We start from the raw sequence: 13,435 nt of genomic DNA on the forward strand, positions 1-13,435 counted from the left end.
CTCCTCACTGGCAGGCTCTGGGGCCAGCTGTCCCTCCAGCCCTGGAGATTACTGCATAAGGCCTTCATGGCCGAACTCCTCACTGGCAGGCTCTGGGGCCAGCTGTCCCTCCAGCCCTGGAGATTACTGCATAAAGCCTTCATGGCCGAACTCCTCACTGGCAGGCTCTGGGGCCAGCTGTCCCTCCAGCCCTGGAGATTACTGCATAAGGCCTTCATGGCCAGACTCCTCACTGGCAGGCTCTGGGGCCAGCTGTCCCTCCAGCCCTGGAGATTACTGCATAAGGCCTTCATGGCCGAACTCCTCACTGGCAGTTTCTGGGGCCAGCTGTCCCTCCAGCCCTGCAGATTACTGCATAAGGCCTTCATGGCCAGACTCCTCACTGGCAGGGTCTGGGGCCAGCTGTCCCTCCAGCCCTGGAGATTACTGCATAAGGCCTTCATGGCCGAACTCCTCACTGGCAGTGTCTGGGGCCAGCTGTCCCTCCAGCCCTGCAGATTACTGCATAAGGCCTTCATGGCCAGACTCCTCACTGGCAGGGTGTGGGGCCAGCTGTCCCTCCAGCCCTGCAGATTACTGCATAAGGCCTTCATGGCCAGACTCCTCACTGGCAGGGTGTGGGGCCAGCTGTCCCTCCAGCCCTGGAGATTACTGCATAAGGCCTTCATGGCCAGACTCCTCACTGGCAGGGTCTGGGGCCAGCTGTCCCTCCAGCCCTGGAGATTACTACATAAGGCCTTCATGGCCGAACTCCTCACTGGCAGTGTCTGGGGCCAGCTGTCCCTCCAGCCCTGCAGATTACTGCATAAGGCCTTCACGGCCAGACTCCTCACTGGCAGGCTCTGGGGCCAGCTGTCCCTCCAGCCCTGGAGATTACTGCATAAGGCCTTCATGGCCGAACTCCTCACTGGCAGTGTCTGGGGCCAGCTGTCCCTCCAGCCCTGCAGATTACTGCATAAGGCCTTCATGGCCAGACTCCTCACTGGCAGGGTCTGGGGCCAGCTGTCCCTCCAGCCCTGGAGATTACTGCATAAGGCCTTCATGGCCGAACTCCTCACTGGCAGTGTCTGGGGCCAGCTGTCCCTCCAGCCCTGCAGATTACTGCATAAGGCCTTCATGGCCAGACTCCTCACTGGCAGGCTCTGGGGCCAGCTGTCCCTCCAGCCCTGGAGATTACTGCATAAGGCCTTCATGGCCAGACTCCTCACTGGCAGGGTCTGGGGCCAGCTGTTCCTCCAGCCCTGGAGATTACTGCATAAGGCCTTCATGGCCAGACTCCTCACTGGCAGGGTGTGGGGCCAGCTGTCCCTCCAGCCCTGGAGATTACTGCATAAGGCCTTCATGGCCAGACTCCTCACTGGCAGGGTCTGGGGCCAGCTGTCCCTCCAGCCCTGGAGATTACTGCATAAGGCCTTCATGGCCAGACTCCTCACTGGCAGGCTCTGGGGCCAGCTGTCCCTCTAGCCCTGGAGATTACTGCATAAGGCCTTCATGGCCAGACTCCTCACTGGCAGGGTGTGGGGGCAGCTGTTCCTCCAGCCCTGGAGATTACTGCATAAGGCCTTCATGGCCAGACTCCTCACTGGCAGGGTCTGGGGCCAGCTGTCCCTCCAGCCCTGGAGATTACTGCATAAGGCCTTCATGGCCGAACTCCTCACTGGCAATGTCTGGGGCCAGCTGTCCCTCCAGCCCTGCAGATTACTGCATAAGGCCTTCATGGCCAGACTCCTCACTGGCAGGGTGTGGGGCCAGCTGTCCCTCCAGCCCTGGAGATTACTGCATAAGGCCTTCACGGACAGACTCCTCACTGGCAGGGTGTGGGGCCAGCTGTCCCTCCAGCCCTGGAGATTACTGCATAAGGCCTTCATGGCCGAACTCCTCACTGGCAGTGTCTGGGGCCAGCTGTCCCTCCAGCCCTGCAGATTACTGCATAAGGCCTTCATGGCCAGACTCCTCACTGGCAGAGTGTGGGGCCAGCTGTCCCTCCAGCCGTGGAGATTACTGCATAAGGCCTTCATTGCCAGACTCCTCACTGGCAGGGTCTGCGGCCAGGTGTCCCTCCAGCCCTGGAGATTACTGCATAAGGCCTTCATGGCCAGACTCCTTGCTGGCAGGGTCCTGTCTTCTCAAAAAGAGCAGTGTTTTCCTTGCAATGTGCTTTGTTTCATTATTGACTTTCGTCGAACGCCTTGTTCGTCTCTTGTGACTGCAAACAAGGAATTTGTTGAAGGTAACTATTTGGTAAAGGTCTCTAGTTATGCATTTTATCTATTCATACTCCGGGCAGCGGTTTTCCATTCCCCATGACCAGAGATGGGTAAGCGGGGCTTCCGTTATCTGAGACCCCCCTTCGGAAGCTCTTCTCTCCCTGCACCCCTCACCACATTAGAGGTCACTTTATCACTGATATATATGATCCATACTGGCCACCACTGCCCCCTGTCAGATCGATAGGGTCATTCACCCCTCTTTGTGGCCGCGGTCACCAGGCCAGCCATGCGTTTGTGCATCAATGTTCCGACATCTCTCTGCTTACCTGCTAGGATCATGCTTGAACCCAGATCCACACCCGTCCCAGAATTCCATACATGACATCCAAGACCCCCACCTAGTATCACCGCACATGGGTTACAAGCATGCTTCCATCATCCATCGTGAAGTGGAGGCCACTGTTCCTTGTGCCGTGAATTCAAGTTACAATGTATGATGCTTGCTAGATTACATGTTACAATGTACCAAGCGTGCTATATTACATGTTAGCCAGGACACATGTTACAGTGCATCAAGCTTGCTTAGACACACAGTACAATGTATCAAGCTTGCTAGGTCACATGTTACAGTGTATCAAGCTTGCTAGATTACATGTTACTGTGCACCAAGCTTTTTAGATGACATGTTACAGTGTACCAACTGGCTAGATTACATGTTACAGTGCATCAAGATGGCAAGATTACAAGTTACAATGTATGAAGTGTGCAAGGACACATTTTACATTGTATCAAGCTTGCTGGGACATACAGTACAATGTATAAAGCTTGCTAGGACACATGCTACCGTGTATCAAGCTTGCTAGGACACGTGTTACTGTGTATCAAGTTTGCTAGGACACACAGTACAATGTATAAAGCTTGCTAGGGAACATGTTACATTGTATCAAACCTGCTGGGACACATATAACAGTGCATCAAGCTTGCTGGGACACACAGTACAATGTATCAAGCGTTCAAGGACACACGTTACAGATAATGACGCTTGCTAGGACACATGTTACCTTGTATCAAGCTTGCTAGGACACACAGTACAATGTATCAATCTTTCTAGGACACATGTTATCGTGTATCAAGGTTGCTAGCTCACATGTTACAGTGTATCAAGCTTGCTAGCTCACATGCTACCGTGCATCAAGCTTGCTAGGACACATGTTACCTTGTATCAAGCTTGCTAGGACACACAGTACAATGTATCAATCTTTCTAGGAAACATGTTACCGTGTATCAAGGTTGCTAGCTCACATGTTACAGTGTATCAAGCTTGCTAGCTCACATGCTACCGTGTATCAAGCTTGCTAGGACACATGTTACCGTGTATCAAGGTTGCTAGCTCACATGTTACAGTGTATCAAGCTTGCTAGCTCACATGCTACCGTGTATCAAGCTTGCTAGGACACGTGTTATTGTGTATCAAGTTTGCTAGGACACACAGTACAATGTATAAAGCTTGCTAGGGAACATGTTACATTGTATCAAACCTGCTGGGACACATATAACAGTGCATCAAGCTTGCTGGGACACACAGTACAATGTATCAAGCGTTCAAGGACACACGTTACAGATAATGACGCTTGCTAGGACACATGTTACCTTGTATCAAGCTTGCTAGGACACACAGTACAATGTATCAATCTTTCTAGGACACATGTTACCGTGTATCAATCTTGCTAGCTCACAAGTTACAGTGTATTTATGTTAGCCCTCCCCCTGCACCTTGCCTCTTAGTCTTTTCTCTCTTTGCTGCAGCCCTCTTCTCTTTCTACTGCTCTTCCTTTACAATGGCGCCTCCTTGTCGTGTGAGTGACACTGTTGCAGGTCTTTGTCCCTCTGACCCATTGAGCCATCTCCTCCCCATTGTACCAGGACTAGTCTGACCTAACGGGCACTGGGCACCCCCTGGTGGGCGTGAGGGAATACGTTTGAGGGTCCCTCATCCCACAGAGGAGGAAACATAGACCCGAGGGATGTAGCAGGTACATGCGTAGTTTGCTGCTTCTGTGAATCTGTCATGTACACCTCATGCTTATCCCCAATGTCTGGAAAGCTGTGCTCTTAAATTAATCATGTGACCACACTTAAAAACACTAAGCGGTCAGGAGAACCCCTCCACCCTCGTGCCCCATTGGGGTGACATTAGAACATTCCCAGGGCTAATGTTTGTTCCCAATCTAGCGCTGCAATGCTCCAGGCTCCCCTCAGCTAGGCGCTTCTTTCCGTGGAGAAAATCTTGTCTGGATGCCCGGTGAAATGTTGGGGTCACTGCTCCCACTCACATTAACAGTCGTTATGTAACTCCTTTGCCAACAGAAGCTCTTGTGGCAGGTGAAACAGTGAGCAAGCCGGAACCCTCAGCTCATCGCGCCCCGAAGCCCCAGGTAAGCACTACTGATCCTTATATGGTATTTCAGGTTACTCATTAGTAAGATATTTCAGAGTTACTCTCTGCACTCACTCAGTGGGTGCTCCATTTTTGTGAGTGGGAACAAGCTATTCTTTCATGTGCCTGATTACATGATTCATTTTGTTTATTTAGAGTTTCTTATATAGCGCTACTCAACGCCAAAGGGTGTCAGTGTGCTATATGAAAGGGTGTCCTCACTGTGTACCTTTTAAACTAACTAACCACTGAAATCCACCAGTTAAATTATCTCAAGTAACTATGACTTGTGCCCTAAAGTAATTATAACTTGCACCCTCGCCATGCTCAGCTTGTACCCTGACGTTGCATCACTCATGACATGTTCAATTACTGCAGTGATAACACCCCTAATAACCCCTGAAAACAACTCTTTGGATGGGGGGGGATGCAAGTTATAGTTTAGTTACTAGAGAGAACTATAACAGGTGAATTTCAGTAGCTATGTTAGTTTAAAACTTTGTTTAAACTGACATTTTCACTTAAATATACCCTCCCTTTAACCTTACACAAACTGCCATTGACTCTAAGTCCATTCATGAGCTGAGTCCTGAAAGTCGTTGGCATGTTCATTATGCAACAAACAGCTGTTTAAATGGGATAAAATAGTTCGGGAGCTCAAGCTGGGCCAGAACCAAAGCCAGGCCCCTGGCTCGAGCTTTCAGTTTAACCTACATCTTACAAACAACCCAAAAGTATCTCTCTCTCCCTTTCTCTCTCTCTCTCTCTCTCTCTCTCTTTCTCTCTTTCTTTCTCCCTCCCTCTCTCTCCCACGCTCTCTTTATCCCACTCTTGCTCTCATAAATTTGGAGGAAACACATATTTTAATATGATCAAAATAAATCCCTATCTCACTGCATCGCCAGACACCGTCCCGTGGCGGTGTGCTTGTGCCTGCCGCGGTGTGTCCGGTGCCACCAAATCTGTGCACAGCTAGCCATGGACTCTATATGGTTGAGTCCCATGGTGCGGATGCCATCATGTTACCCCCGGCACTGGGCAATGTGAGGTGGCAGGGCCTTAGGCCCTCATGCATAAATTATACCCACACAGAGACACCCAGTCACAGATTGGAAATGGCGTCCAGCACGTGCACCTGGCCCTTTTTATTGGCAGGGTCACATGTCCCGTGATGCCAGTGCAGAATTGGTGTGGTGTGGGTGTGAACCAGCCGTGAGGGAGTGGCTGAGGCATGCTGACAACTAGACCTGTGAGCAGCAGATCCCTGCAGGCAAGACCGGGGACATGTAGCGTTGTCGTCCTGCCCTGTGAGTGTAAGTGGAGTGGGTTCACCTGGCATTTGCCAGTCCAGAGTAGGGGTGTGATCAATGACCCCAGTTCTCTGGGTGTGCTTCCGTCCATGGCTGAACAAGGAAGTAACTAGTGTGTGTGTCTCCGTTCTAGTGTCAGTGCAACCCGGAACGCAATCAGCGCTGTGTCACCCTGTGAGCCAAGTCCCACAACATGAGCAACAAGGACGTAAGGTGAACTCATTGACCCCACATGCATCCATACCTCAGCACTTGCAAGATCATAGACATGACACATCCTTGTGAACATGAATGTTTAATGCACATGCAAAGGAGTGTTGTAGCTGGAGCAGTTCAGGGCCATGCAACCCCACCATGCAGCGTTGGCCCGGTGAGGACCAGCCAGAGTCCTTCAGGGAATGACAAGTTCATCAGTAGAGGAGGAGTTCAGTCCGCAGTCTGATTGCTGTGTCATTGGTGACCAAACAGAATATGGCAGTCCATGTCAAGGTCCAAGGTGAGTGTCGCAGAGTGCATTAGGGGACAGTGGAAGGGGATCATGCAGAGGGTTGAACTGAGCAGAAACAGGCCACATGGCAGAGATGAATGCTACAGCTTCCTTCTGACCACGAGGGAAGATTCATTTGCTTCTTCGTCCTCTGCTGTTTCAGGTGCCTCACACGTGTGTGGCAGTGACACCGCTGGGGCCGGAGGTGGAATGTCCGGCACTCTGTGTGGCACTGACACCTCAGGGGGGGAGATGTGGATGGAGTGGTAGCAGCAGCATGCATCAGCCCCAGGCCGTGTGGCAGCAATGCCATGAGGAGGGTCTTTATGGCTTTGAGGGACGCAGCTAGCTCTTGCTGGTGTGCAGCCGTGGCAGACGCTGTTTCCACACGCTTATGATCCCTGTCCTCCATGAGCCTCCACATGAGTCCCAACTCCCGTGCGAGCTCTCTGGAGCCACTCTGACTGGACAGTCGTTCTTCTCTCTGACTCTGGTGATTTCAGCCATGGTTCATTGGAGGGTATGGAGCGGACTGTGGATGTCCTTTAGGGACTGGGAGTGGTCCCTGATGGGACTCAGACACCCACGTATGGCGTCTAGTTTGTCTACCATGTGGTCGAACCCCACCTGCACCTGTTCAGCCAGCTTCTCCTGGCACCCCAACACACGGAGTTGGAAGGCCATGTGTTTGTTGTGGGGGTCCTGGGAGGCAGCCGTGGTGGTGGGTGCTGCCTGCTGTGTGTACTGTGCAGGGGGTGGGTTCTCTTCGTAGCAGCTGGGCTGCCCTGCTCCTGGAGGGGGGCTGTGGAGGCTCTCCACAAGTTGTTGGAGGGTGACGGAGTTGAAGGTGTGGTGGTCCTCTTCGTCAACAGAGAAGAGTGGTTGGGACTGCTCTGCAGGAGGTGTTGACTTTCCCTCTACAATTTCAAGGGGAGATGCAGTTTAACATTGTGTTCACATGTATGTTGGCGCATTGTAGATGTCTACATGCAGACTGAATGACAGTGTACATTGTGACTGTGGGGTGCTGCCTATGTGGTGTGGAACAGTGGACATTTTGACTACCTCACGGATGTGTGTTTGTACTTGTACATTGTCAACTCACATTTCTCTGCGATGCCATATGTGATTGGCCATCTTCTGCACAAAAGCGCCACCAGTTGTGTCCCCTGTTCTGTTGTGCACGTGCTGCGGATTGAGCCCCATCGTTGTTAATGTTGATGTGCTCTGCATGTGATGTGTGTGCGGCAATTTAAGGGAGTCGCCCCTGCAGCTCTGATTTGGCTGCCCCTGATTGCCTCTGACTTCTGTGCTTATACAGTGCTCGGATGTTGCAATCTTGGGTGCATTGGTATCTTGGTGGATGTTGGGGGTCTGGGCATGGTTTGTCTATCGATGTGCTATGCTTACTTGTGCATGTGTGCCATTGTGCCCGTCTCTCCCCATCCCCCAGTCCCTGGTCGTTACTCACCCTGTTGCTGTTGTGTCCGGTCCCCCAACTCCTGCCACCGTCTCCCCACTGATGACAGTGGACACCATTTCCTCCATATCGTCCAGCTCCTCCTGTGGTGCAGTACTGCCACCTCCAGTCTGACATGCTGCCTTCCGGTTGTTTGCAAGTTTCTGCTTGGTTTTGCGCCTGACATCATTCCAGCGCCTCTTGACCTCTTCCATTGTCCTCTCCAGCACTCCGACTGCATTCACCTTGTCCACGATGGACTGCCATATTCCATTTTTAGTTGCCACTGAGACAGTGGAGGTGACGAACAGTAGTTGATGGTGTTCTGTCACCTCCGTTAGCAGGATCCTCTTTTCTTGAGGGCTGAACTTCCTCTACGTCTTGTCTGTGCCCTTTCCTGACGCCGAGGTCCCAGTCTGGTCCTCCGGGGGACTTGTGGGGTTCTGGTTGTCCTCTGCACTTGCTCCGGCTGACTCCATTGTGCTTTGCTGTTGTTTGGCTTTTGTATGTGTTTTTCTTCCCGACATTTAAGGTGCATTTTACCGCATGTCGCGAGGGGATTGCAGGCCTGTGCCTGGTTTTCGCTGATTTTTGTATTGCGATTTGCATCATCGTAGCTTTTTTAGTGTTGGTGTTTCGCATTTTTGCGGCTCTGCGTTGGGTTTAAAGCGTTCATTTGACATGTTGTTATGTGACTATCGCATGGTGCTGCCAGGTTAAGAATACTACGTTGACACAGCGTTATTTTCCTACGATAGATTGAAAAATGCAAAGTTACGTTAAGCTAAATTTGCGATGGTTATCACACGTTCATGAGAATATTCCCAAAAGTCTTTAAAAATCCCGCCAACAGTCTTCTCTGGGACAGAAGCTCATGCAATCACCGCAGTTGCGTAACAGAGGCCCCCGCTGCCCCCTCAGTGTGGGGGGCCCCCAGCTCCAGGGGGCCTGCTCAGCACAGTACGCTGAGTCTGGAGGGCCCCTCCATGCACTTTGCGGGGGGCCGTCAAGTTTCGTTACGTGACTGAATAGCTGCCCTAAAACGTTACTCCGGCATTGAATCATCACTCCACAAATATTTAGGTCTGGGGCGGTGTTCATCAATGGAAACGATTCATTTAGAGCTGGCATTGACTAGTATTAATTAGTTTTTAATTAACTAATTATAGAGCCTTTGGTCGGATTTTACGCTATGCATAGAGGCTTTTCAGCAGTTTGGGGGGTTTTTATGCATGATTTCTAAAAGTTATTAACTTTCACTAAATTATTTTGGGACTCGGTTTTACACTTGGACCTTTCAAAAGATGATATTTAGGGTCTAACTCGGTTGCTCTTCTCTCATCGAAAGTAGACATTTTTGACAAAGTTTAAAAGCATCAGCCTGATCTGGCCACTGACAGCAAACGCCTCGAATGCACTGGAATTGTTCGTTTGTCACCAGGGCACGGCGCAGTTTCACTGTAAGGTCTCTCTACACGAGGTTTAATGTGTGGGCTTCCCCTTTAAACGTAAATCCATGGGTTAAGGTGAGTGGACCCCAGGGGCCACGTAGAGGCCATATGTGTGATGCCAGGAGCCAAGAAATAGAATCTTCGAGATCTAAATATTTGGTACCGATATGGACAACGTTTTATTGTACAACATATGATGAGAATTAATGTTTAATCCTCCCTCCGGTAATATTTGTTACCAATTAAACAGCTTTTTTATGTCATTTGTAAAATTGTGAGAAGGTCAATCTGGATTAGGTTAAAAATTGTCTTTTAGGAACCTCTTTGCACTTCTTTTGAAAAAGCCATCCCCGGTTGCACTAAGGATCTTTTTAACTGTGCAAGGCTCTAAGGATGTCATCAGATGAATCTTATGCGCATTTAAATTTCGAATGAATATTCTTTTATTTGTACCTGAGGAGGGGTCGAGGGTATGTTTACTTATTTATGCATTGTATGTTTTTATATGATTTGCCAAGGAGTTTTTAAGGTGTTATATAGTGTTTACGATGGCAGTGTCTCTGTGGATTCACTGACCATGTAAATAAATAAATAAATAGAAGCACCCTCTCTGTTTATTGTATAATTATACCGTTTAAATGATACTCAGCTCATTTACAAATTCGTTTCCCAATTAACAATGTATTTCTGCAATTTCTTACAATTTAGAAATATGTTTCATACATCACTGGACGGCCATCTAGGAATCGCACTGTGCACGCTGTAAATTATTGGCTGTAAAGCGAGACGAACTGGCTTTCGCCAATGCTTGTTGGTCCTTTCATTCTATTAACTCTATTGCTGCTTTGCATGCACTGCCGGACTCTTGGGAGGCGAAGCCACGAGTCGCTCGCTCAATCTCCTCTTATATTTATTTCTAAGCACGGGTGGCTATTGCCCCCTAGAGGCCAAGATTAAAACTTGTCTGGCGGTGCTTGCTTCACCAACAGCCCCAGGTCCACCCCCTGAGAGTCAACTGTGGAGAAACCGGTCTTCGGGGGACCCTTTCCCCTGCTCATAGGTTTTAACATTCTCATTTCTCCATTCCATATTCTACCTGGTTTACAGAAACAGCATTTACCTAATTCCAGTTCTGAGAGGTGTGGTACCCCTGCTGGCCCTTCCTGGCAGACAGAGTAAGAAAGTTCATTGTTTCAGTTAATTAAAACCATAACAATACATTTTATAAAATCAAGTACTACAAATGAAGCTCTTAATATTTGTCTACATTCTGTTTCCCTTAATCCTAAAACAATCTGTATCTAGTGCAAATATTTTCTTTTTTTTTAAATATAGACGTTTTAGTGTACACAATATACAAGTTAAAAATCGATCAAAAGATATTTGTTGGTCCATGTAAAATATGACTCCCAGGGTTCTGGTACTATTCTTTGTTGAGCTCGGGAGGGCCCTCTGCCACAGGGTCAACCATCCTATTTCCCTATTCTAGGCAGGGTACCAGGTTACATTTCAGCGCTTGAGCATGAGCCAAAAGGAACTTTATTAATTGGCAGTTCAAACGAGTGTCTGTTGGATTAAGGTTTGCCATAATCGCCGATCTGCACGTTCTTATGCCTCGATCATTCATGGCCTTTTTTGTGAAGATGGCTCGAGTATGGGCTAAGTTCGGGCAGATGCAAACAAGATGTATGTGGTCCTCCTTACTGTTCCCACATAGTCTACAAAATTTGGGACCGTCGTGAACCCAGATTGGTTGGTCCATGGTGGAAGGGAATTTTCCCAGTCGTAGCGCCATTAGCTGTTGTTTTCTATGGACCGGGAATGTGATTGTTAGATATGGGGCTGCAGTGAGTGTTTTGTATTTGGATATAACCATCCAGGCGTGTTTTCTTGTGCTGAAGGTGGTTTTGTCAGTTAAAAGTGAATGGAATTTTCTGACTTATTTATGGCTTGCTTGAAGGCCGGGTAAGGCAGATTGGTTTCCCAGAGGTTTCTTGTACTGGTGTCTGTTAAGGCCTTCTCGAGGAATTGATTGTATGGGGACTTTGCATCAGTTTTTATTTCGTCCCACAGTGCCCTGTGCAATTCTGAAGCTGCTGTATTCTGTTTCAAGCTATACCAATGCTTGATAGTTGCATACTTCCTTGCCAGTGTTTCATTTAGTACTCCAAATTCTAATCTGGTCTGAGCTGGTGAAGCTCCCTGATGAATTTGGAAGGTTGATTTGTAGATAGCCGTCTTTCCCATGGAGGGCTACGCTGCCGTATGACAGCGTCGGGAGCACCTTAGCTTTTATTGTTGCCAGTAGAGGTTTGTATGATGGCCCCTTAAGCTTTTTTGCTAGAGACCTGAAGGCAAACGAGAGCCGTTTGCTCTCTGGACAATGTAGGTTTTTTGCTGCTGGTGATTGTGTCTGTTGTCGAATTAAAAGCCCAAGTACTTATAGTTAGGCACAGCTTCTATCTTTTTTCCCTCCAGTTGGACGTGTTGATTGAGTATCCGTCGTCTGGTGATGAGCATTGTTTTGCTTTTTGTTGTGTTTATCTCCAAGTTGTTAATGGTTATAAATTCCGCCAGCCCCTCAAGTGACCTTTGAAGGCCAATCTTAGTTAAGCTCATCAGTACGACGTCATCCGCATAAGATAAATGAGTTAGAGGTAAGGAGCCTAGTTTGGGTGGGTGGGATGAGAACTTATTAAGGCTTGATGCTAGGTCTGCCATAAAAAGATTGAAGAGATGCGGGACCAGAACACAGCCTTGCTTAAGGCCTTTGCTGGTTTTGATTTTTCTTGAGAGCCGTGTTCCGTTCCCCAGGTTTACTTCTTTCCATGTGTTGGAATAAAGGAGTAGAATTCCTCTGAGTGTTTTTTCCGGAATATTCCAGCTGCGCAGTTTCCTACATAGGATATTGTGATCTACGCTATCGAAGGCCGCCTTTAGGTCAATGAAACAGAGATGGAGCTGCTGTTTCCTACGTAGGTATTTGTCGGCTAGCACTGAGAGCGACAGGATGTTTGTCATTGTCCCGCTCCCCTTCCTGAAGCATGTTTGATTCAGCGGGAATCTCTTTGGGGCGTCAGACCAGTTTATCAGATCTTCAAGGAGTAAGGATACATAGTACTTCGCGTCCACATCCAGGAGAGTGATCAGTCTATAATTTGCTGGAGATGTTTGGTCTCCTCCTTTGAAAATAGGTGAAATTATTGAGCCTTGCTAGCTTGATGGGATTTGATTTTCAATTTCTACCTCATCGAATAGTTTTTTTAAACTTCCACTCCAGAAGTCCGGGTCAGCTTTAAAAACTATTGGGGGAATACCGTTCGGGCCTGGGGCACCACTGCCACGGCTCTTCCTTAGTATTCTTCTTATGTCGTCCTCGTAGAAGCCCGGGTGTCTGAGCGTGTCTGCTGTCTCGTTGTACTCCAAGGGTTGTGCATCTTCTCGATGGGACATTGATGACCATTGGTTCCGGTCTGATGGTTGAGTTGCACTGCATTCTTCCTTCGGGTATGCTGCATTTGTACGGGGGGTTATATGTTCGCCACTAGCTATGGAGCTGGTTGTTCTTTGTGTGACCTTTTTATTATTGTTTTGTTGTTCTGCACATGTGTTCAGCAGATCTTGTGTTACATCTGAGACTCTATGTATTAATAGCGCAGTTCTGAGAGGTGCTCTGGACACTGCTTCACTTTACTCCATGACTGGGGCTTGCGCTGGAGACAGCCTGTTTATTCTCTCGATGTTTCATGCATTAATCAGGGCACAAGTCCTAAAAAAAGAAGTGGGGGGGACGCTGTCACCGGAAGTGACGTCATGACAGGAAGTGACGTCACGAAAGGTGCCAAACTCCTCGTCCCAGACAGGCCATAGAGTGAAGTCCAGCTGTTTGGCAGGGGGGACGGCATCCCCCCGGTAAAATAAGTGGGGGGGACTCCGTCCACCCACGTGGTACCCCGACTCGAGCCCTGGCATTAATTAAGCAGACCTTGTGACGTTTATTCTACCAGCAAATCTTCCGGGTCACACTGACTTGTCTGTCACTGACCCTGAGGCTTTCACTATTTGGCGAGCCCCCGCCGCC

At 48.9% G+C, this 13,435-nt stretch overlaps 1 protein-coding gene across 1 annotated transcript in view; it reads left to right on the forward strand.

The window, feature by feature from the left end:
* LOC144754101 (signaling threshold-regulating transmembrane adapter 1-like) overlaps nucleotides 1-13,435 on the forward strand; it is a 91,877-nt gene that overhangs the window by 38,002 nt on the left and 40,440 nt on the right. Inside the window, exon 6 of the mRNA XM_078641669.1 lies at nucleotides 4,578-4,645. Within this exon, the coding sequence (XP_078497795.1) occupies nucleotides 4,578-4,645 (68 nt within the window). The remainder of the gene's footprint in view (nucleotides 1-4,577; nucleotides 4,646-13,435) is intronic.

This window comes from Lissotriton helveticus, chromosome 5_1 (assembly GCF_964261635.1).
Source record: "Lissotriton helveticus chromosome 5_1, aLisHel1.1, whole genome shotgun sequence".
NCBI classification, from domain to species: Eukaryota; Metazoa; Chordata; class Amphibia; order Caudata; family Salamandridae; genus Lissotriton; species Lissotriton helveticus.